This window comes from Eschscholzia californica, unplaced genomic scaffold, assembly GCF_041429995.1.
Source record: "Eschscholzia californica isolate CP2 unplaced genomic scaffold, dmEscCali1.0.p SCAF_6, whole genome shotgun sequence".
Lineage (NCBI taxonomy): Eukaryota > Viridiplantae > Streptophyta > Magnoliopsida > Ranunculales > Papaveraceae > Eschscholzia > Eschscholzia californica.
Window position 1 is genome coordinate 44,576,871 of NW_028238483.1, and position 22,330 is coordinate 44,599,200.

General features: G+C 36.6%; 3 protein-coding genes and 1 long non-coding RNA gene across 4 annotated transcripts; 2 read left to right on the top strand and 2 right to left on the bottom strand.

The window, feature by feature from the left end:
* Window positions 1-7: 7 nt before the first annotated feature.
* LOC147535511 (uncharacterized) lies at window positions 8-1,173 on the top strand. Its single transcript, XR_015227259.1, has 2 exons — window positions 8-504; window positions 591-1,173. It is a non-coding gene; the product is annotated as an uncharacterized LOC147535511 (long non-coding RNA).
* Window positions 1,174-10,900: 9,727 nt separating this feature from the next.
* On the top strand, window positions 10,901-15,248 carry LOC147535512 (endoglucanase 19-like). Its single transcript, XM_086650901.1, has 9 exons — window positions 10,901-11,321; window positions 11,406-11,618; window positions 12,301-12,501; window positions 12,984-13,073; window positions 13,176-13,340; window positions 13,446-13,730; window positions 13,860-14,208; window positions 14,282-14,380; window positions 14,482-15,248. The coding sequence occupies exons 1-9, from the start codon at window positions 11,106-11,108 to the stop codon at window positions 14,778-14,780; spliced, it is 1,917 nt and encodes a 638-aa protein (XP_086507027.1). The 5' UTR covers window positions 10,901-11,105; the 3' UTR covers window positions 14,781-15,248.
* Window positions 15,249-16,605: 1,357 nt separating this feature from the next.
* On the bottom strand, window positions 16,606-20,254 carry EMB2261 (Tetratricopeptide repeat (TPR)-like superfamily protein). Its single transcript, XM_086648937.1, has one exon. The coding sequence runs from the start codon at window positions 19,287-19,289 to the stop codon at window positions 16,647-16,649; it is 2,643 nt and encodes an 880-aa protein (XP_086505063.1). The 5' UTR covers window positions 19,290-20,254; the 3' UTR covers window positions 16,606-16,646.
* On the bottom strand, window positions 19,986-21,362 carry LOC147535514 (putative RING-H2 finger protein ATL21A). Its single transcript, XM_086648938.1, has 2 exons — window positions 20,705-21,362; window positions 19,986-20,565 (listed from the first exon to the last, which is right to left on the bottom strand). Exons 1-2 carry the CDS (start codon window positions 21,321-21,323, stop codon window positions 20,084-20,086), a joined length of 1,101 nt encoding a protein of 366 aa, XP_086505064.1. The 5' UTR covers window positions 21,324-21,362; the 3' UTR covers window positions 19,986-20,083.
* Window positions 21,363-22,330: the final 968 nt, after the last annotated feature.

Sequence of the window (22,330 nt, forward strand, 5' to 3'; positions counted from 1 at the left end):
TACTACTACCACCTCTCTATACGTCAATTCTCTTTCTCAACTAATTTTTCAATCTCTTTCTCCCTATCACCTTCTCTTTATTTTTCTGTTTCTCTCTTCAATGGATAGTCCAAACTCCGATTTCAATAATGGTGAAAACTGTGTAGAGTTGTTAAATAATTATGATGATGCTCGTTTATCGAATGATGAGGTCGAAGAAACTTTTGATTGTAACGAAACGCCGAACTCGTCGGTTTCCGCTAAGCGTTATAATCATGTAGATGATAGTGTGCTCGTTAATTCTTATTTACATATTGCTACTGATGCGATTATTTTAAATAATCAAAGAGTGGATATTTTTTGGAACAAGATTGCCGAACACTTCAACGAGCGTACAAACCAAAATCGTGCCCCAAAGGGTTTTAAATGTCGTTGGAGCGAGATTAACGAACAATGCGCGAAGTTTTGTGGTCATTTGTCATTGTTGCAAAAGCAACCCAAAAAGGAGAAAATGATAATGATCGGGTAATTACTCTTGATATTACATTTTTTATTTTTGACAACATTATGATTTATTTTTTACAACATTATGAAAATACTTTATTTTGCAGTCGAAGTTCGCATATGAATTGTTTAAACAAAAACAATGGCGGCAAACGTTTTAAGTTCGAACATTGCTATAAAATTTTGAAAGACCATCCCAAATGGTCATCAAACTTATCTCAATCTTCGTCAAACAAAAGAAAACCTTCGTTGGACAAAGACGAATGATCTCCTTCTACAATCCAACAAAGACCACTTGGAAGAAAAGCAAGCAAGGAAGCTGGAGATAAAGCCAAAAGTAGTGAAAGTTCTACAGCGACTGAGTTTTGGAAAGAGAGAAATGTGAATCAGGAGGCTAGAGATAAACTTCTTCATGACTCCATAAATGTGCAAACAGAAAATTTAGTTGTTCGAAACAAACAAATAGACGTGCAAACAGAAATCTACGTCGTTCAATGCTTAAAAGAAGAAAAATTTCGGATGCAAATTGGGGTAGAATTGATGATCAAAGATACTTCAGACATATGTCCCGGACAACTTGGTATTCATAATAAATTATTGTCAGATTGGATGAATGCGAATTAGATTAGTTTTAAAATATTTAAAGTTTTATTTTAATTGTTTTAATTATGCATGGATTTCAATTATTTATTAAATTTTAATTAATTTTTATGAATTTTTATGAATTTTAATTACAACAGTTCAAAATTTGGATTTGGGAGTCCGACGTTAGAATTGAAAAAGATCAGTAACTCCTAAAGTTAGGGGCTCCCAAAATTGAGAGTCTGAGCCTCCAGGTCATACTTGCCCCAAGTGAGTTGAGTAAATGGGTGAGAAGACAAAAAAAAATATGAATAATATGTGGAATCCTAGAGTATGAAAAAGAGTGGAGGTAATAGTAGCACATGGGGGGATGGGACCTAAAAATAGACTCACTCCACATGCACTCACATGAACAATCTCCAAATACAACAAATACGGTCTCCCTAACTGTCTTTGGGGGGTCCAGTTTGAGACACTTCCACTCTCTCTTTTACTACACATAAAAAGTCTTTCGTGAGAAAAGAAAAACACTTAATGAACAAGAAAAACAGTAAGATCCTACACCAAAATCTTATGTAATTCGTGTTTTCAATAATTATGATTATTAAGCAGTGAATCACGACAAATTACATAAAATTTATCTAGATTTTGCCTAGTTTTTCATGTTCTCTATCAGTCCAAAACGGTGGCTTGAGTTACTAAGTATGACCCAGAAATGACGTGGTATGTCGGAAGTGAAAATTTTGTGTGACACATTATCAACCGGGCTATATTCGGGCAACATCTTCAAGCCTTATAGAACTGCCGAACTGAATAACATCGATTAACAATTTAACATAGGCCCCCATCCTTGACTGCTGCTTGATTTTTGGAGAGATTAACGGCTTAGATTTTCTCCCTGACATTCTTCAACATTTCTTCCAAGTGAAAGGGGAAAAATAATGAAATTGAGACAAACAATAGTCTGCCGACAGTGACATGGAGCTCACTGTTTTTTTTTTTTTTTGCTGAAGACATGGAGCTCACTGTTGGTGCCCGCCCCTATTCCCCTAATAAAGTACATATTTTTTAATTTTCTATGTGGATTTTGAAGTTTGTTTCACATCTATTCACAAATAATTAATTATTTCTATTCTTTCAAAGGTGATGGAATGCTAGGAAAATCAGGTTGAATCTAACATAGAAGGCTCGGATTTCGCCCAATTTATCAAGAGGTAAATATTGGACTAAATCCGACCATCTGTGTTGGCTTTTATTAAGAGGAGATAGAGGAAAGATCGTTTTTGTACAGAAATTCTATTAGGCGTCGCTACATCATCCAGATGAATGGGGGAGAGCAAATGGAAGAAGGAATAGACTTTCTGTTTGTTATTAACAATTCTCCCAATTGACGTTGGTTGTTGGGGGAGTGAATGACCATTTCCATATAAACTGATTTTGTTGTCAGATTCGAACTATAAAAAAAAAATAACTAGGAGAATAGCGAATAGGTATTCTTGGTTGGTGATCAGTTTTGGAAGATTGTAAAATAAAATAATAGATTTTTAAGAAGAAAATGTTGACATCTTTTAGAGCATATGTTCTTGGAAAAGTTATCGGGGGATTTCATAATTCATTACTCTTATACAAGTTCACAAGAGTAGTATATGATTCTCACCGTCTTTGAGTTTTTTTCGTTCACAATTTAGCTTAACAATGTACCCCTTCGTGGAAGTATATTGAGCTCCGTTATTCTTTTTCATCCTCCTAATCCTTAACAACTAAGTATTAAATATTTATATAACAAAATGCGAAAGAAAAAAGAGAATCTAGATTGGCCGTTGCAAAAGCAAAATGTCTGTTTCCCACCTTTTAGATAAGACCCTAATTCCCCCATTACAATATTTTTGAAATTTAAATAGTGTGGTGGTAATAAATTTAACCCAAAAATAAAAGTAAACTAAGTGGGATTAGGTGACATATATATTGCTGCTGGCCCATGTGTCATAATAAAAAATAGAAATTTGTTTTCAAAACATTCGTTTAATTAGGTAGTATGAAAATAAGAGAAGTGGTAGTTCCAAAACGAAAAAAGTAGAGACCGTTAATTCTGTCAAAGTAGTAACCGACAGTCATCATCTTTGTGAGTCTCTTCTTTACCCACCACGACCCTCTTGATTTGATATCTCAAGTTGGCCCCCCATGTACTGAATAAAAAAGTGGGATCAACTTAGTGTTCAATTGATAGAGAGATGCATAATGAATACTATTATTAAAAGTATTACCCATGATTTAAGTAAAATTTCATCACCGAAGTGAGATTTATCCCAGCAATTTATTCTGAAAGATCGATTTCAACTTCAATACATAGACGACTAAGATATTAATCATTTTATACTGCATTATCACGATCGGGTGGTCTTGCTTTCGCTTCCAATCCCGTCCCCAAGAGGTAGCTTTAAAGGTGGAGTTTTTTTGACACAGTTCTAAAGTGACCAAAATGGTCGTTCCATACGATCCCATGTAGAATGGTCGATCCCACATGGGTATTTAGGGGAATTTGGGATGATGAGACAGTTAACGAAATTAAAGGTAAGTGGGGGCAATGGCTAATGTGTAAGAAAATCTTAAGAGGGCCAACATATCTGATCTAGTTGGTAGATTTGCACGTGTAGATGTCCATCCTTAATTAAACCGATCAAAAAGTTTACCCTATCTTCACACACACATATATATGAGATATGTTGATTCTTCAATCTGCACAAACAAACAATTTCACACGTTTATATGAGATATGTTGATTCTAAACAATTGTAACGACCTCCTTATAGAGGAGTATGAAAGTTAGGTGAGTTTATTGTGAGTGAGAGAAAGTATAAAGTCCATGCACCATTCACACTATGTGAAATGTTAAAAGCACCCAGTGCCACCACCTTTGCCAAAAAAGGAAGAGGGAAAAAGGAGGAAGGGCAGAGGAAACACATGATAAATGGGACTCATAATTAATTCATTGGTATAGAAGGAAAAAAAAAAGCATCCCAACGCCAACAACTGATACCTTAGTTGATACATGTGACACTAAAATACATGTTTTGATCAACATTTTTTGTAATAATTAGAGAGAGATAAATTAAAATAAATTAAATAGAGAAATATTAAATTTAATAAATATATCTGCTCACTGAAATCATAAAATAGAAAAGCTAAAAGACAATCTAATGCAACATTCAAACAATAATAATGTAGAAAAAAAAAATCAATTGTAGAAATCAAATTAGACAAATTTAGAGGTCAATCAAACAAGTCAGTCATGTTATTTTAATTTAAAATTTACAGAAAGAGTTGATATTAGACGTCAACGTAGGAGGACTCTGTACCGTGCCGTCACCGTCCCGGAGGTAACCACTCTCTCTCTCTCTCTCTCTCAGTCTCATGGAATGGCCCGACTTTTACATGTACTAGTATTTTAATATTACTAGTAGTATTTTGTTTTTATATGACGGTGGTCGTTTTCCGTTGATTGCGGTTCAACAAATAGTTTTTTGCGGGTCCCACCACTTTCACTCCCTTTTAACTTTTAGCCGTTAAATGTAGCACAAAATCCAACGGCGAACATTTGACGAACTCTACAAAAAAGCAAAAGTAAAACACCGACGTGGCAAAATAAAACCCATGTAATTAGTTCGAAATGTAAGATTTCGAAAAAGCTTTACATTTTTATCTTCTCTTTTTTTTTGCCCTATTTGTCGGTGGTATTTTTAGACTACTACGTATTTCAACAAAAAAAAAAAACTAGCTAGCTAGCGCCTAGCGGTGGAGAACCTCGTGATCTTGTCGGTTCTATCTAATAATATATGACGTCAGCCGCCAGGGCTGGGGAGTTAGACCAGATGGAGCGAATGTAGCTGTACTTTTTCATCCGATAGGGCTTGTCTGGTTTGTTTTAAAATTTAAGAGGCTTGTACCGATCTTTGATCAGTTTTGAGCTTATGTAACAGAATTCTTTTAGATTCGTCTCTCTAACCAGGTAGACCCATTAATTTATTGGTCGTCATGTTTTTTCTTTTGCTGAAATTATTGATCATCGTGTTCACTTTTTTATTTGGTAAAAGTTAGTAATTGTTATTTGGTTGGGCAAGTATTATCAAGCAAAAGACATGCAACATTAAGCAAGTTATGTCACACAAATATTAATGGATTGGACTTGGGACATAATATTAGTTACTCATTGAATTCAAAATAGTACTCAGTAAAGATAGTCTTGCATCGGAGCTCTTTATCACATTATATATATGCCGTATAGGTGAGAATTAAGATTTTAAGAATAAAGAGTTATTTTCAACAAAAAAAAAAAAGAATAAAGAGTTAGAGAGAAGACTAATTTGGTAATTTGATATGAAGTAGATAGAAACAGAATAATAGGCAGATTGAACCTTTTGTTTTGGAGCAGCCCTCTCGTCAGCGGTTAATACGGAGGAGGTAACAACTACTGCTCCCTCCCTCTGCTACTACTACTAGTCTACTAGTACTATACTTTCAGCGAATGAACGAATCAATGTGTGTATTTCTTTTAATTTTTTGTTGAAACAATTTTATTGTTCATTAGAAAAAAAAAAAAAAGGTGAATTTTAATTTGTTATATTTGTTTGAGGTATGTTCCCTTGATTTAAGCCTGAATTGGATCCTTTTAACCAGCACAAATTACGGTCCATGTTCCCACCACACCCCCATTTTCCTTCCACTCTCCCCCCACCCCATCAATCAGACTTTCATTCTTTTGGATTTTCATGGCCTAGAAGAAACACACTTGTTTATTACTCCTATTATTATTATTAATGTGATGATGTCATCAGCTAAGCCTTAATTTCCCTGTAAATAACTCGGATTGATAGTTTGCTCTAATATATATATTTGGAGGAAGGATACATAATGTCAATTACGATACAGTAAATAAAAATATATAATTTGAGAATGTATTATTGTGGGGACAAATTAATTAGGGATCAATTATTATATAAGTAACAGAGAGATAGAGAACTTTGGTTGGATGTTAATCCTCCCTCCCTCACATTTGCTGTCCACTTAATGTACCTTAGCCCACGTATACCAAATACCCTATATTATATAATAATAATAATAATAATTCACACCAACAAAATTTAATTAAACAAACCACTGCATTATAATCAAAAATAAAATAATGATAAACAAATACAAAGAATCGTGAGAGGCCATGACCGCGTTTTTTTTGTAACAAATAAAATGACTGCCTTAGCGTGCCACGTAACAACTATGTTATAACTAAAATAACTACTATAGTTTTAAAGTGATGATGACTTATACAGTAAATATTACTCAAATATAGGATTTGATAAGACAATTACTTCTCCACAAGTGTATGAATTGTTGTACTGGGCCGAAAAAAAAAGGTGTGGCAGGATTCAATCCATTAAAGTGAAAAGGGTCATACATAAATTAGAGGAGGGGGATGAAGAGATGCCTTTTTTTACTTTTTGTTTTGCAGACCAATCAGTCTCTTGAGGGGAATGGTTTGAAATGGTCTCTCAAATTCACACCTCTCTTATGTACGGCCCTTTTTATTCTCATCCTCTCTTCATTCATTCCTCAACTCATAATCACTTTCTAATCCTTATTTCCCGAGTCACTGTAAAATCAAAAGAAAGGGCCATTAAAGTAGTAATATGTATTGACATTAGAGAAAACACAGGTCATGCATAATGCATTTGATACTATAAGTGAACTCTCAAGCTTCGTAAGTTGCGAGACTTTTTGGGTGGACTCGTAGAGTCTTTGTCAAGAATAAAATTTCGTACATGTGGGGCTCGGATCTGGGGCGCCAAAAATAGAGACAATATTGTTAACTACTAGAGCTGGGGGTGTCATAAATAATGGCAAAGTCGAAAACGGCTAGTCGCTGAGGGTGGAGGAATGCAATTGTAAATTCTTGATCATTGAGATTCATGGGCGATTCAGAATCATACTTAGGGATATATATAACCTTCATTTCCTTACCTTTTAAACAAATTGTATTAGTCCTACATTACTTACGAGACTTCTAAGATTTGGAAGTGTCAAAAACAAAGACAACATCGTTAACTTTTGCAACTTGGAATTCACATAAGATATTTATATCCAAGTGAGTCAAACTGAAACAATAATAACAAATAGTTCCCACCATAGAATAATGGTACCCAATATTAAAGAAGAGAAAAGAATTTTTTTTTTTTTTTTGATGAAACAAGAGAAAAGAAGTTGGGGACAAGAAAAGAGACTTCAAATGACACTTTTGACCGAACCTTCTTCCCCCCGTTTACACATTCTTTTCGTGAGTTGATTTATATTTGGCCACGACTTTGGGGAATACAGAAAATTCTCTAAGGAATAATGACTTAGGGCAAGTCCAATGTGGGGCTCGGGCTCCCAATTTTGGGAGCCCCTGAATTTTGGGAGCCCCGAGGCTTTCCTCAATTCCAACGTCGGGCTCCCAACCGGGGCTCCCAAATCAATATATCATACGTGTGCGAAGTATGTGTGCGAAATTTTGATTTTAAATTTCGACTATAAATTATTAGATTTGGACTATGAATTAAAATGTGATATTATTCGACAGAGATAATTTCAAAAAGATAAACACAAAAGAAAACAAAAAAAATAAAAATTAGAGAAAAATACTTAAAAAAGTAATATTTAAAATAATAAGAATATTAAAAAAAATAGTTTAAAAATAAAATTTAAAAAATTAAAAAAAAATAAAATAAAGTGGGGTGCATCCCCTTTTTAGGGGATCCACCCCAAATATGGCCGGTGGGAGCAGCCCCCATCCCGGGCTCCCAAAAGGGAGCCCGGGAGCATGGGGCTCCCAGCCCCACCGGGAGCCCAGCCCCGGGGCTCCCGGGTTGGAGGCCAAGGGCTGGGGGCTCCCAAATTCAAATTGGGTGCCCCAGCCCCCACCACATTGGAGTTGCTCTTAGTCAAACAATGATTGACTTAAGAGTCATATTTATTTTTTGATCCAAAAATTAAGGGTTTAATTCCGTTTTGGCCCCCGATTTGTGATCAACTGGCCGTTTTAGCCCCCATAAGTGTCCGGCAGTTCGTTTTGGCCCCAAGGACCAAATTTTTTACGAAATTATCCTCGGGGGCCAAAATAGAATTATTTCTGAAAAAGGGTAAAAACAAAAAAAAACCACATCACCCCTTTCTTTGTCATCCACTTCACCTTATCTCTCCTCCATCACACCACCTGCTCTCCACCTCACCCTTCTTCTCCGGCGAAAGGTTGCCGGAATTCCGGCCGGCCACCTTTACTAAAAAAAAAAAATATTTCTTCCTTTCTCTCTCTTCTTCTTCTTCCTTTCTCTCTCTTCTTCTTCCTTTCTCTCTCTTCTTCTTCCTTTCTCTCTCTTCTTCGTCCTTTCTCTCTCCTCTTCCTCCTTTCTCTCTTTCTTCTTTTCCCTCAATCTCTCTCTCTCTAAGCTCCCCTTCGCCGGCAGAAATTCCGGCGAAGGGGACAAGGGTTTCCAGGAAACCCTTCGTGAAGACGAGGGGTTTCCAGACCGGAAACCCTCGGTTTCATGAAGGGTTTCCGATTTGGAAACCCTTCCCCTTCGCCGAAATTTCTGCCGACGAAGGGGAGCTTAGAGAGAGAGAGATTGAGGAAAAAGGAAGAAGAGAGAGAAAGGAAGAAGAAGAGAGAGAAAGGAAGAAGAAGAAGAGGAGAGAGAGAAAGGAAGATTTTTTTTTTTAGTAAAGGTGGCCGGCCGGAATTTTTTATTCCGGCCGACAACCTTTCGCCGGAGAAAAAGGGTGAGGTGGACAGAATGATGTGGTAATTGTGTGGACAAAGAAAAAGAAAAAAAAATTACAGAAATGCCATGGGGGTAGAATTGGGAGGTTTTAAAAAATTTGGGGCAATTTAGGAATTTTTTGGGGCCAAAACGAACTGCCTGACACAATCGGAGGCCAAAACGGTCAGTTGGTCACAAATCGGGGGCCAAAACGGAATTAACCCAAAAATTAATTAACTTGTCTCTTACCCCCGATCTTCATCCTCGAACCTCATCCCACCACAAACCAGAGCATTTAAAGACACCAAAGATTGTAGCATCTGGTAACCCAAATTTTACATACATGTCAACCAGACTATTATTAAATAATGGGTTTGAGTGAACCCCACGCTTAATAACATGAGAATGAATCTGAATAGCTTCTTTAATTGCAACAACAGATGCACAAATTCTAAAAAGAACAATAAACGAAACCGGACACAATTCTTCCTTTCAACATTAGAACATAAAGCAGAACAACTACTCATTCCAAACTGAAATTTTTTGAATAACCAGCAATCATTGAGTTCCATGAAACAAGTGTTCGCTCAGTCATTTTGTCGAACAAGTTTCGAGCAGTATCTACCAACCCACAGCTTGCATACATAGTAACATATACAAGATAGAATTTTGAAAAAACATACTAGAAAATGATAATTTCGTGATTTACAACTTGGGAATGATTTCACAACTCTTTTGTTTTCTTTCTTTAATCCTTTTTAAGAACATGATTTAAAAACTAAAGGAAAGTGAACTCATCAGGTGGAGTGCGTTCTTTAACCATGTAAAGATACAAACACAGAGCTTGGCCATGTTGATTGTTTTCAATTTGAGTTCTGATTTTAATGTTCTAAACACATATGGTTTTAAAGAATTCAACAATTTTTTGAGAACTTTTATTACCAGAGATTTGTGGAAGCTCGAGGAACGAGGAGTAACTTGGTGGGATTTATAGTATCAGTTGAAAAAGTTAAAATAGAATATAGCTGAGTTATTGGAGGTCGAATGACTCCAACCATGTCCATTTTCAAGGTTTCTACTTTTGGATGCTCAAACCCAAATATAGGGAGAGTGTAAACCTCTTTAAGTGTGTCAAGAGAAATTGAAAGGGCTGGAGTCTGTGGTGGTCAGAATCGTCGGTGGACGGAATTTGTGTTCGGATGAGGATCTGATGATGAAGATTAAGGGGTAAGAAACAATTTAGTTAACTTTTGGGTCAAAAAATAAATATGCTTCCTAGGTCAATTATGGTTGACTAAGTCTTTATTCCCTACAGGTTTTTCTTTATTACCCAAAGCCCCGACCTTTATATTTTCAACTTCCATGTTGTTCTGAAATCTGCAAACACTCCAGGAGTAAAATACTAGTAAAACAGTAATTATTTTTAGACTAAGTACTTCTTCCGACCCAAAATGAATGATCTATTTTGAAAACTAACTTTTTAATGGAATATTATTAACTAGAGTTTGACTGTAAAAAATAAAATAATTTTTTCAACTGTACCTCATTAATTTTGTTATAATACAATGAAAAAGTTTAACTTACTTTTAAATAAAGTTGTCATAAAATTTAAAGAAGTGGGTATTATAGAAAAAATAAAAATTATTATCTTTATTTTAGAAACAGGAAATTAGAATGAGACAATTTAAAAAAGAAATTAAGTCATTCATTTAGAAAGGCAGGGAGTAGTAATTTTACACTTAAAAGTGAATATAAACTACTACTAGGCTGCTACACCGACTCTTTTGGTAAATAAATAAAACAGCAAAGCTACTCACAGTCTCACATGCCTATGCTTCCAACCGTTTTTGGACCCTCAAAATTTAAAGACAAAAAGAAAAGGTAATTTAATATTTAATTATAATTATTATTTTGTTTTTGATGAACCCACCCAAACTAAACTAAACTAATAATCTTGTGCCAAGTATGAGGACTGTTTGGGTCCTTCCTTTTCCTGCTCCATGTTTGAGTCAATATATATAGTGGTCTTAATCTCCTCATTTTTTCCCACACACACACACACACTCTCTCTCTCTCTACAACTATAATCCCTCTTTCTTCCTTGCAAATTGCAATTGGTGGGTTTTAGTCACAAGTTTGAGCTGATCAACATTGGCAAGTTTCTTCACAACAGAACAGATCTGGTGTATCTTGCTAACTTTACTTACCAGATCTAGGGGGTTCTCTGCATTTTGATCAAGTAATTAATTAATTATGGGAAAGCTCCAAAAACCCATTTCAATGGCTTTCTTGTTTATGCATGTATTGAGTCTTTGGCTTCCATTGTCAGCATCTGCTGGTCATAATTATGGTGAAGCTCTTAGTAAGAGTATTCTCTTTTTTGAAGCTCAAAGGTCTGGTTATCTTCCACCTAACCAAAGAGTTAAATGGAGGGGTAATTCTGGTCTAAATGATGGCAAAGCTAGTGGGGTAAGTTCATAACATGGGTGTTTTATGCTTAAATTCATGATAAATTTGTTTAATGATCTAATTATTGAAAAAATAAAAAATTAGGTGGATCTAGTAGGAGGGTACCATGATGCAGGTGATAATGTGAAATTTGGGCTTCCAATGGCATTCACAATGACAATGAAGGCATGGGGAATAATGGAGTATGGTAAACAAATGGCTGCTAGTGGTGAACTAGGGCATGCCCTTGAAGCACTCAAATGGGGAACTGATTACTTGATCAAAGCTCATCCTGAACCAAATGTTCTTTATGGAGAGGTTTATTTCATTTTCTTCCCCCTAATTTCTACTTCAATTTATTTTTACCTAAATAATTTGTACACTAGTTATTTGTTTTTCTTCATAAAAAAGAACCCCATTATTCAACTTTTAATTTTACATCGTTTTTGTATTTAACTGAGGACTTTTTTTTTTTGTAGTATTTAATAATTAGGAAAAAATAGCTTTCAACAAAAAAATAAAATAAAATAATAATAATTAGGAAAAATCAGTGATGGGTTTGTTTTATTCTTTTCATATTTTTTGTCCCCCATTCAGAGTTTAACTATTCAATTTTTGTTTTCTTCTGTTTAATGAAAAATTAGCTAATTTAGATCTACTAGAATTAAATATAAGGAGATTTTATTGGAAATTTGGATTAGACTGTCATTTTCAAATTGGGAGGATTTCTTTTCATACTCCCATTTTGGGTTTAGATTATCTTAAATGATTTACTACTATACTAGTTAGTTGGTTAAGATGTGAGATTGATTTTGAGGGGAAATTGTGGGGTAAAGACCCTTAATTTCTCCAAGAATGAATTAAAAGACCAATTTGGCCCTAAGTTTTTTTAGTAATAATAAAGTGTAGTGCGGAGATAAAAGTTGTGATAAAAATATAAACATGACATGTTCTAAGTTATTTTAAAGAAACTGATTTTCGTGTTACTTGTTTGATTTAGGTAGGAGACGGAACTAGCGATCATTACTGTTGGCAACGACCAGAAGACATGACGACAGACCGTCATGCATACAAAATCGATACAAACAACCCTGGCTCTGATCTTGCGGGTGAGACCGCTGCCGCCATGGCGGCCGCCTCTATCGTTTTCCGCCATACTGATCCATCTTACTCGGGCGTTCTCGTTACCCATGCTAGACAGGTATAACCTCAGCTCTCTCTCTTTACCTACTTAATCTTATTTTTTAGGTTGCCCTTTAAGCTCATGTTAGCAGTCTAATTTCGTGCTCCACATTATGTTCCAACTGCTCAGTTAGTCTAGTGAAGTGGGGGTTAGGAAAGCGGGGGGACATTTCGGTGGGGGTGCATTTAATAGTTTCCGTTAACAGACCAGCCTTTGATGTGAATTCTCTTTCTTGATCTGGACCCCCTTCTTTGACTACACTCTGATATGTTTGTCGGTGCCTAAGTTGTGTGTGAAGACAAATAGTAAACGTCAAAAGTACCCTTACTCCTTGTGAGTTATTACACTCAGCCCGGGTCTGATACACGCCGGGTCTGGATGGGCTTTAATTTTCTAAAGATGGCCTTTTGGTGGGCCCTTTTGCAGTTCAGTACAGCAGGCCCAGCAGTTCATTTGAATGGTTTGACTAAAGCTATGTTTTCTCTCATACTATATTCCAGTTGTTCGACTTTGCGGATAAATACAGGGGTAAATACGACAGCAGTATTTCTATTGCTCGGAAATACTATCAATCTTACAGTGGCTATGCAGTACGTAAACAATCATCTTTCACTTTCCTAAAAGATACAAACTCTTCAAGGACTAAATTTCAAAGTAGTAAAGCTTATGTGTACTATGGTTCCGTTTTGTAGGACGAGCTGTTATGGGCAGCCGCCTGGTTGTATCAAGCAACAAATGATGAATACTACCTAGACTATTTGGGTAACAATGCTGATGCTTTGGGTGGAACTGGTTGGACTATGAGTGAATTCGGTTGGGATGTTAAATATGCTGGAGTCCAAGTTCTTGCTGCCAAGGTATGTTTGTTCCTTCACATCCTTTTTGAAGACAGGCGTCAGATTACATTTGCCGAATATTTTTAATTCTCCTGTGAACACAAGTCGTATTCTTGTTATATGCAGTTACTAATGCAAGGAAAAGCAAAAAAGAACTGGCCAGTCTTTGAAAAACTCCAGGCGAAGGCTGACAGTTTCATGTGTGCCTGTGTCGGAAAGAGCAACCGAAATGTTCAGAGGACCCCTGGAGGTCTTTTGTACCGACAGAGATGGAACAATTTACAGTTTGTAACAAGCTCCGCTTTCCTACTCACTGTCTACTCTGACTATCTTTCTGCTGCTCATAAGAGCGCACAATGTTCTTCTGGAACTGCCTCCCCGTCTGAGCTTTTCGACTTTGCCAAAGCTCAGGTAAAACATTTTGACAATCTTAGAATATGATCTCAATGTTTGTCCCTTTCACGAAAGATCACATATTGCACATAATTTTGCGACATAGCAAAAAGTTGATTGGTAAAATTGTTTCGTTACTACTTTCAGGTCGACTATATTCTTGGAGATAATCCTAGAGCAACTAGTTATATGGTCGGGTATGGAACCAATTACCCACAACAAACTCACCACCGAGCTTCTTCAATTGTTTCTTACAAAGTTGATAAATCATTTGTTACTTGCCGAGGAGGTTATGCTACTTGGTTTAGCCGTAAAGCTAGTGATCCTAATGTTCTTACTGGTGCAATTGTTGGTGGCCCTGATGCTTATGATGACTTTGTTGACGAACGAGACAACTATGAGCAAACTGAACCAGCTACTTACAATAATGCTCCACTCGTCGGTGTTCTAGCTAGACTTAATGGTGGTTCTGCTGGATATAACCAACTCCTTCCTGGTATGTCCATCTATCATCCTCTACATTTTAAAGTCCTTTTTTCCTTTTGACTAATTGTGAACTTGTAATGCAGTTATCCTTCCATCACCCAAGCAAATCGTTACAAATCCAACTCCTGCCCCAGAACGAAAACCGGCTCCAACCACACAGCCAAAATGGACTCCTACTCCTGGTACTTGTTTTTCTTTTACCATTGCTACTTATTGATCATATATATATATAGTAATGCGGAAAACACATTCTCCCTTAAGCTTGACTTTTATTTTGGAACAGCTACTTCTTCTCCGATAACCGTAACACAAAAAGCAACACATTCGTGGGGATCCAATGGAAAAACATACTACAGATACTACACAGTGATTACAAACAACTCGGGTAAAACAATGAATAAGCTTGAGATATCGATATCAAAGCTGTATGGTCCTATTTGGGGATTAACAAAATCAGGCAATTCTTACACATTCCCACCTTGGCTTAACTCTTTATCTGCTGGAAAGAGCTTAGAGTTTGTGTATATTCAATCAGCTTCTCAAGCTGATATATCAGTCTCAAAGTATAACTTCTTAGCTTAAAGAAACCAAGTGGGGATGGATTGATTGATTGTAGTGGCATGAGAATCTGTGCAGGTTGTTATACAAGAATGAACAGTCAAGATTGAAGAAAAGTTTTTTTTTTAATTTAAAGTGTGTTAAGGAAGGTGGTGTTTTGTTAAATTAGGTCATGAGGTTGAATGTTACTATAAAATAAGAAGGGGTGGAGGGAGAGAAAAGAGTGAAGAGACAAAAATATTAATGAAAGTGCTCATCCTCTTTCTCAGCCCCCCCCCCCCCCCCCCCACTTTATTTTGTTATTTTATACTCCACAACAAGCACTTCATTAATATAGTGTGTGTGTGTGTGAGAGTTTTCAGTTTCTTTGTATCTAAAATAGGGTTTTGTTTTAGGTTAATGTTGGTTCTTTATGTTGTTCATTATAAGCTTTGTAACTTTCTCAATATTATTTACAGTTTGTTGAAATGAAAGTATTTTATTTCTCTTTTACTCAATTGGGTCAATCATATAGTAGTATTGAAGTCATTCATTATCCCCAATCATATGTTCTTATAAAATCACACGAGATAATTGTGATCCGTGTTTTCAGCTTTTAAAACAAGTTTGAATTTGAAAAGAAGACTTTGTTTTAAGGTCTGGATTGATTAGAGAGGTAAACACATGCAAACACTCATATTATATAAGTAATTACACATTATTTAATTATTTCAGATTTATAGTTAACGAAAGAACAAACAACACCTAACTATTATGACATTTGAAATGAAGAAAAAGGAAAGAAGTGAATTATACTGCATATGTAGAAATCATGATACTAGAAGACCCAACAAAGAGGAACTCATTCCGAAATGAAGTTTGGAATTTACTTCACTGAGTGTTCTGTACCACCAAAACATTTTAAACTTTATATACTCTCTTGTTTGTCACCGATTTAACATTCTCCTCTGCTTTCTAGCAAGCAACTGTGCAACTTGAGTTGTTAATTGAGTCTATAAAATTAGATGTTACTGCAGTTTGATTTTGAAAATTGATGATTTAACTTTCTTTACCATTTGAAAAAAAACCCTAAATCAAAGTTTTCTTTCGTGTGATTCCACAGAAATGTGCTCAAGTCAGTGGTAGACAGGCCACTAAAACGATATTAACTTCGTTCAGAGTAGAAATTTTGTGACTAGTACGAAGATATTTCACGAAAATTTTGTGGCAAAAGCCAAAAGATCAACTAGAATTATTTCTTACCCAAACATTGTTTCCAAAACTTTTTTCACGAAATGTTATCTTTTCCTCCAAATAGAAAACCTTGAAACCGACACAAAGAATACAAAGTTAGCGTTTTGCCTCATCAATATCATCAAGTCACACTTAAAAACCCCTAAGAAAAGGTCTTAGAGAGGAGTTCAAAGGTTTTTGTCATTCATTAAAATATTAAACTCTATTACTAAGAATTTGGACAGTAAAACTGTGGGTGAGTCAAAGAGAGATAGTATATTTTTATAATTTTTTATTGTGATATTAAAGTCTATAACAGTTTAACTTGTTATTTGACCGACACCAAATAAGAAGAAGAATTTATTTCTATGGATCGACCCAAACTTGGATTTGTCATTCAACCGAACAAGGAAAACGACGACTTTGAAACTTGACATTTCAACGATTGCGTCACTAATTTGTTCAAAAATAGAAACTTGTTATATTTCACTTAATGCATAGCTAACTGGTTCAAAAAAAGAAGCTATCGGTCATTTACTTTGTCCTCCACATTCAAATCGTACCCACCTATAGGAATTTCGCTACGAAACGACTGTTTAGAAATAACTAGTTAGCGAATGAAGCTAATCACTACTTGTATCAAACGAGAAACACATAGTTTACATTTTCATTTTATGATCACCAATAGTCATTACAAGAGCATTTACCATTCTTTATATGATGAAATCGATTTGAATCTCTCACTATTATTTCTCTTTTACTAGCAATCGACGCAAACTTCATTGCGTTATGACAATCCCCACAAACTCTCAAGTTCTTAAATATACGAATTGTTTTTCCCTCAGACGTACTTATAAGACCAAAAGCCAATGCTATTTTCTCACTGTGTTGAAACAAATACTGCTCTTTCTGTTCTTCTTCGACGTCGTGAAGAACAAAATCTGTATTCGGAACATAACCCAAATCCTTAATCTTACAACATAATCTATCCAATTCTGCATAAATCTCCTTCGCCCGAGGGTGTGAAGCGTCTCCCACATAGAACTTGTGCACATTGTTTTCTCTTTCTATCCAACTACAACCTGCTTCTTTTGTTAGTTTTCTGTCTCTCATCTTCTTCCTGATTTCAACGACATTGTCCCATTTCCCCGTAGAAGCATATAAGTTAGATAATAAAATGTATGCTGCTGGATCATTTGGTTCGAGTTCTAAGATGTGCTTAGCAGCTTGTTTGCCAAGCTCTATATTTCCATGAACTTGACAAGCTCCCAGCAGAGTTCGCCATATGAGAGAATCGGGTTGAAATGGCATCTCATAGATGAAATTTAAAGCTTCTTTCAGATGACCCGATCGACCAAGAAGATCAACTATACAAGCAAAATGTTCCATTCTTGGTACAATCTTGTATTTCGTCTGCATTGAATTGAAGTATTCCAGTCCCTCTGAAACCAAACCGACATGACTACAAGCAGATAAAACAGCGACATAAGTTACCTCATTTGGCTTAATACCTTCGCTAACCATTTCCTGAAACATTTTAAGAGCATTCTTTGCAAACCCATGTTTCGAAAATCCGGTGATTATTGATGTCCACGAGATAACGCTTCTATTGTTCATATCATCGAAAATTTTGGAAGCAGCTTCGATGTTCCCACATCGAGAATACATGGAGATTAAAGCATTGTTTACGCACTGGTCTGAACTTAAACCGCCTTTGAGTAATCGGGCATGAAGTTGTTCGCCTCTACTCATTGAACCAATACTTGCAGCACCACTTAGGAGACTAGCAAACGTAAACGAACTGACCCCAAACCCCGTGTCTTCAATTTGGTTAAAGAATTGAAAAGCTTCCTTTGAATCGAGATTCTTAGAGTACCCATGAAGAATCGTATTGTAAGAAACAAGATTCTTCTCGAAAAGAATATCAAAAGCTTTTCGAGCTTTTTCCATTGAACCTGATTTAGTATACATGCTAATAATAGAGTTACCCACACAATTAACTGATGCAAGACCTAATTTCACAACATGATTATAAACTTGTTCACCCAAATTTATATCTGCAAGATCCGCGCACGCTTTGAGAACACTAGAAAATGTGAAATGATTAGGTCGGATATCTTCATGAATCATCTTACAGAAAAGCTCGATTGCTCCCATATTGTTTCCATCCGCTTGTGAGTATGCTGTGATAATCGCAGTCCAAGACATCACATTATGGTAAGGCATCCGATCAAAAACCTTTCTTGAATCATTTGTGGACCCATATTTTGCAGATTTTGCATACATATCAACCAAGCTACAACCAACACAAACATCTGTGACTAATCCAGACCGGATTGCTCGAGAATGAAGTTGCTGTCCTAGCTGAAAATGTCCCAATTCAGCACAAGCAGAAATAACGTTACTGAAAGTGAACACGTCCGGCTTAAACTCACTCAATTCCATTTCAAGAAAAAGGTCGATTGCATCTCCAGCAAACCCACATTGCGTGTATCTAGTAATCATCAAAGTCCACACGACAACATTCTTGAGAGGCATTTTGTCGAACACTGTCCGTGCAGAAACCAAATCTCCTTGGCTCTTCACAAACATATCAATTAAAGCACAACCAACACATAAATCAGCTTCAAAATACCCAGTTTTCAGTATAAACCCAAAGATTACCTCCCCAATCGAACCCATCCCGGGTTTGGAACAGGCCTGAATCACTCCTGCGAAACAGAACTCATTTGGATTCAACCCATGTTGAAGCATTTCATAGAATGTAATTACAGATTCCATTTCACGATTGTTATGAGCAAAGCAAGAAATCATAGCACTCCAAGAAACTAAATCCCTTTTATCTACTCCCATTCCTTGAAAGATTGATTTGGCTGTTCCGGAATCCCCACATTTAGAGTACAAACTAATAAGAGAATTCAAAACAACAGTGTCTAATTCGAGTTGAGATTCGATCAGAAGGGAATGAAGAAGCTTCCCTCGATTGAAATCGCGGGAACGAATACATGATTTGAGGAGAACAGAGTAGGTGATTAAATCTGGTTGAATTCCTTGTTGGGTCATGAGATCAAGAGTTGAAAATGCATGATTTAAACGTCCCGCATCATCTAATTGGCGGATTAAACGGTGTTTAAGTAATTCGAAATTTGGGTGTTTCTGGGGAGGAGGAGATTTATGGCGGTAAGACTTGAATGGAGGTGGAGTAATTTTGGCGGTAAAACAGAGTCCTGGACTACTTATCATTTTAAAGAAATGAGAGATGATGATGATGAAGACCAGAGGTAGAAGATTGAAAGTCAAATTCACACATAGCCTCTTCATAGCCAGGGGCCCAGGGGTGGAAATTGAGCCCGAAACCCGGTCCGGAATGGCCGGTAGGCAAACAGACTGCCCGAAGCCCGTGACGGGTACTACACTCCCTACCCAAAGCCTTGCCTGCGCCAAGCTCGAATTTCCCGTCTTTGACCCATGGCGGGCTTTGTGCAAGATTGTATTGAATTTCCCCTGGTCTGATAGGCAAACAAATTGCCTGAAGCCCGTTACGGGTACTATCCACCCTACCTGAAGCCTGAACTGTCTGTCATGGGCCACTACCCATGGCGGGCTTTAGTGCAAGGTTGTATTGAAGTTTCCAGGTCCAATAGGCAAAACAGACAGCCGGAAGCGCATGACGGATACTACCCGCCCTACTTGAAGCCCAAATTGTCTATCATGGGCCACTACCCCGTGGCGGGCTTTGTGCAAAATTGTATTGAATTTTCCCAGCCCCGTAGGCAAACAAACTGCCCAAAGCCCATGACGGGTACTAACCGCCCTATCTGAAGCTCGAACTGCCCGTCATGGGCCACACCCATGGCGGGCTTTGCGCAAGGTTGTATTGAATTTGTTCAACCCTATCCCAGTATCCCGCCCATTAACTTAATTGAAATGTCTGATCGGAAACGCCCAACCAGACAACAACCTCCTATTTTTATGAATCAGACAGGTCCGTCTGAATTTGAATTGTCGGATCAAATGGGTCCAAAATCAATCATAATCAAACAAAACAAACGAATGCAAATAAGGAGTACAATTAATATATTATGAATTTAATTACAAGTAAACATATAAGTAGGTTATAAATTATGAAGAGGTGAAGGACAAGTCCTACACATAGGACATGAAGCATTCAAACTAAGCCACTCATCGATACAATTGGCGTGAAACCAATGTTTACAATCAGGGATACATCTTATTATATCTTTCGATCGATACTCTGATAAACATATCGAACAAGTCCCATCATTTGGTGTTGGAATTCGACGACTTTCTCCGAGGATTAGTTTGGGATAGGATTCAATAGTGGTTCCATCTAATCCAACCATTATCACCATTGCCGTGGATGGTGGCTCAGCGTGGTGGTTGTGTTCGAAATCTAAAGGGTCTGCGGCAAAACAATAACTACAAATTTTCATATGATAGAACATATAGCAAACCAATAATATTGTTAGAGTGAAAACTGGTATAACGAGGCCTAAAGCCATCTTGTATTGGTAATCTTTTGTACTTGTGTCCATTAGGATATTACCAGTGTTTGACAAATTCGTTGTCGATGGACCTGGAAATGAAAAAAATTGCACACATCAAGAATATATCTATATATAACAAACAATAGGTTGACAAATGCTAATACATAATTCCCCAACAAAGCTCGGCTACACCGTTTTTTTGGTCAAATAGCTCGAAAAACAACTTACCGAGTGCTTGACAATCCTGGCAATCGGGTACGTTCCATGTCAGGATTAGATCCTTAACTGGGACAGGAGAAGAACCATTTTCAAGTCGAATTGGTCTTTGAATTGGAACCATTACTGTACTAACAACCTTGCAATCCGAAAGCATTGACTGAGCTAATCTCATCAGAGGAGTTGCTAAAACTTTGTACATGGAACCACTGAGGCAAGAAATTGGTTCTGTTCCAGACACATTAAATCCTAAGGAGCAATTGAGAAATGTGTATTCTTGATAAAACATACCAAAGAAAGGAGAACCAGAAAGATTGAGAGATAATAATCTTCTAGGAAGACAATTTTCGGGGTCGTAAATTCGTATTTCCTGCTTAACATAATTGATTTCCCGGACGAAAAAATTATTGGAAAATGGTAATTCGAGAATTGCTAGACCAAAACTAGAACAGGTAATATCAAAACCGGAGGAACCACAATTGTTGGAGTTGAGATTTTTTATCTGGAAAGGGAATTTTACAACGACTGAAGTATCTCCGCACTTAGAAACCGAACAATTTTGCCCCGTGACAGAAATATTTGTCGAAGATAAGAAGAAGAGAATGAGGAAGAAGAAGACTATGAGATCCATTTGCTAGGATATTTTTTTTTTTTTAAATGATGATTAGTTAGATATAATTGTGACAAATTGTGGAAGTATAGAGGTTAGACTTTTGATATTTAAAATAGTAAAGAATGTCGAAAGGCCAGAGTATCAATCAATATATTAAGATGTTATATGAAGAAGATTGTGTCAAGAGATGGACATTTTCATCCATCTAAATCATGACTTTTATCACCAAATGCATAATAAACCTTAAGAATCGATTATTAAAGAAACCGTTACGATGATATCTATTATTAAAAATTTCTTTATTTACCGTCTTCGTAACAACATTATCTACCTATAAAACAATGTAAAAAGTAAAACACAACATAACCAAATACAAGAAATGATAAAAAGTTAACAGCGAAAACTTGAAGCCATGAGAATAGAGTGAGTCAATGAATAGGAGGAGACTTCTGGCTAGTAGGTGATTTCCGGCAAACTGGACACGTAGGGTTCACTTGAAGCCATTCATCTACGCAGGTCACATGAAAGCAGTGGTTACATTCTGGTATAACTTTTAGTATCTCACTCGATTGATACTCGGACAAGCATATGGGACAAGTAGCATCGTTTGGGCCAGGTAGTTGCACGCTTTCGTCAAGAACAATTTTCGGGTAGGATTGTATGGTTGAATTATCAAGGCCGCCGCCACCACCCATCATTATTCTGACAGGCTGCAATTGAACTGATGGGCTGATGTCTTCTTCTAAGCCTCCATCTCCTCCACCGCCACCACCACCACCATCAACTTGACTGTGTTCACAGCAGCAAAAACGGAAGAATATAGCTACCGCTGGTCCTCCGAAGAACAACCCGAGAAAACACACTGGATCTATCATGTATACACTTCACTCGAATCAAAGAAATAAGGAAAAGAGATTTCGATAACATAAACAAGAATTAGTCGATATTTCTCGTAACCAGACAACACTTGAAACACAAAACGGAGTTCACAACAAAAAATATGCGGAAGGCAAGGAACAAGAATA

Bases quoted from the DNA above. Each gene is read 5' to 3' on its own strand.
- EMB2261 (XM_086648937.1), bottom strand. From the start codon at position 19,289: ATGAAGAGGCTATGTGTGAATTTGACTTTCAATCTTCTACCTCTGGTC.
- LOC147535514 (XM_086648938.1), bottom strand. From the start codon at position 21,323: ATGGATCTCATAGTCTTCTTCTTCCTCATTCTCTTCTTCTTATCTTCG. The intron at 20,566-20,704 runs GTAAGTTGTTTT...TTTCATTTCCAG, and splicing joins CCAGGATTGTCAAGCACTCG to GTCCATCGACAACGAATTTG.
- LOC147535512 (XM_086650901.1), top strand. From the start codon at position 11,106: ATGGGAAAGCTCCAAAAACCCATTTCAATGGCTTTCTTGTTTATGCAT. The intron at 11,619-12,300 runs GTTTATTTCATT...TGTTTGATTTAG, and splicing joins CAAATGTTCTTTATGGAGAG to GTAGGAGACGGAACTAGCGA. The intron at 13,074-13,175 runs GTACGTAAACAA...TCCGTTTTGTAG, and splicing joins AATCTTACAGTGGCTATGCA to GACGAGCTGTTATGGGCAGC.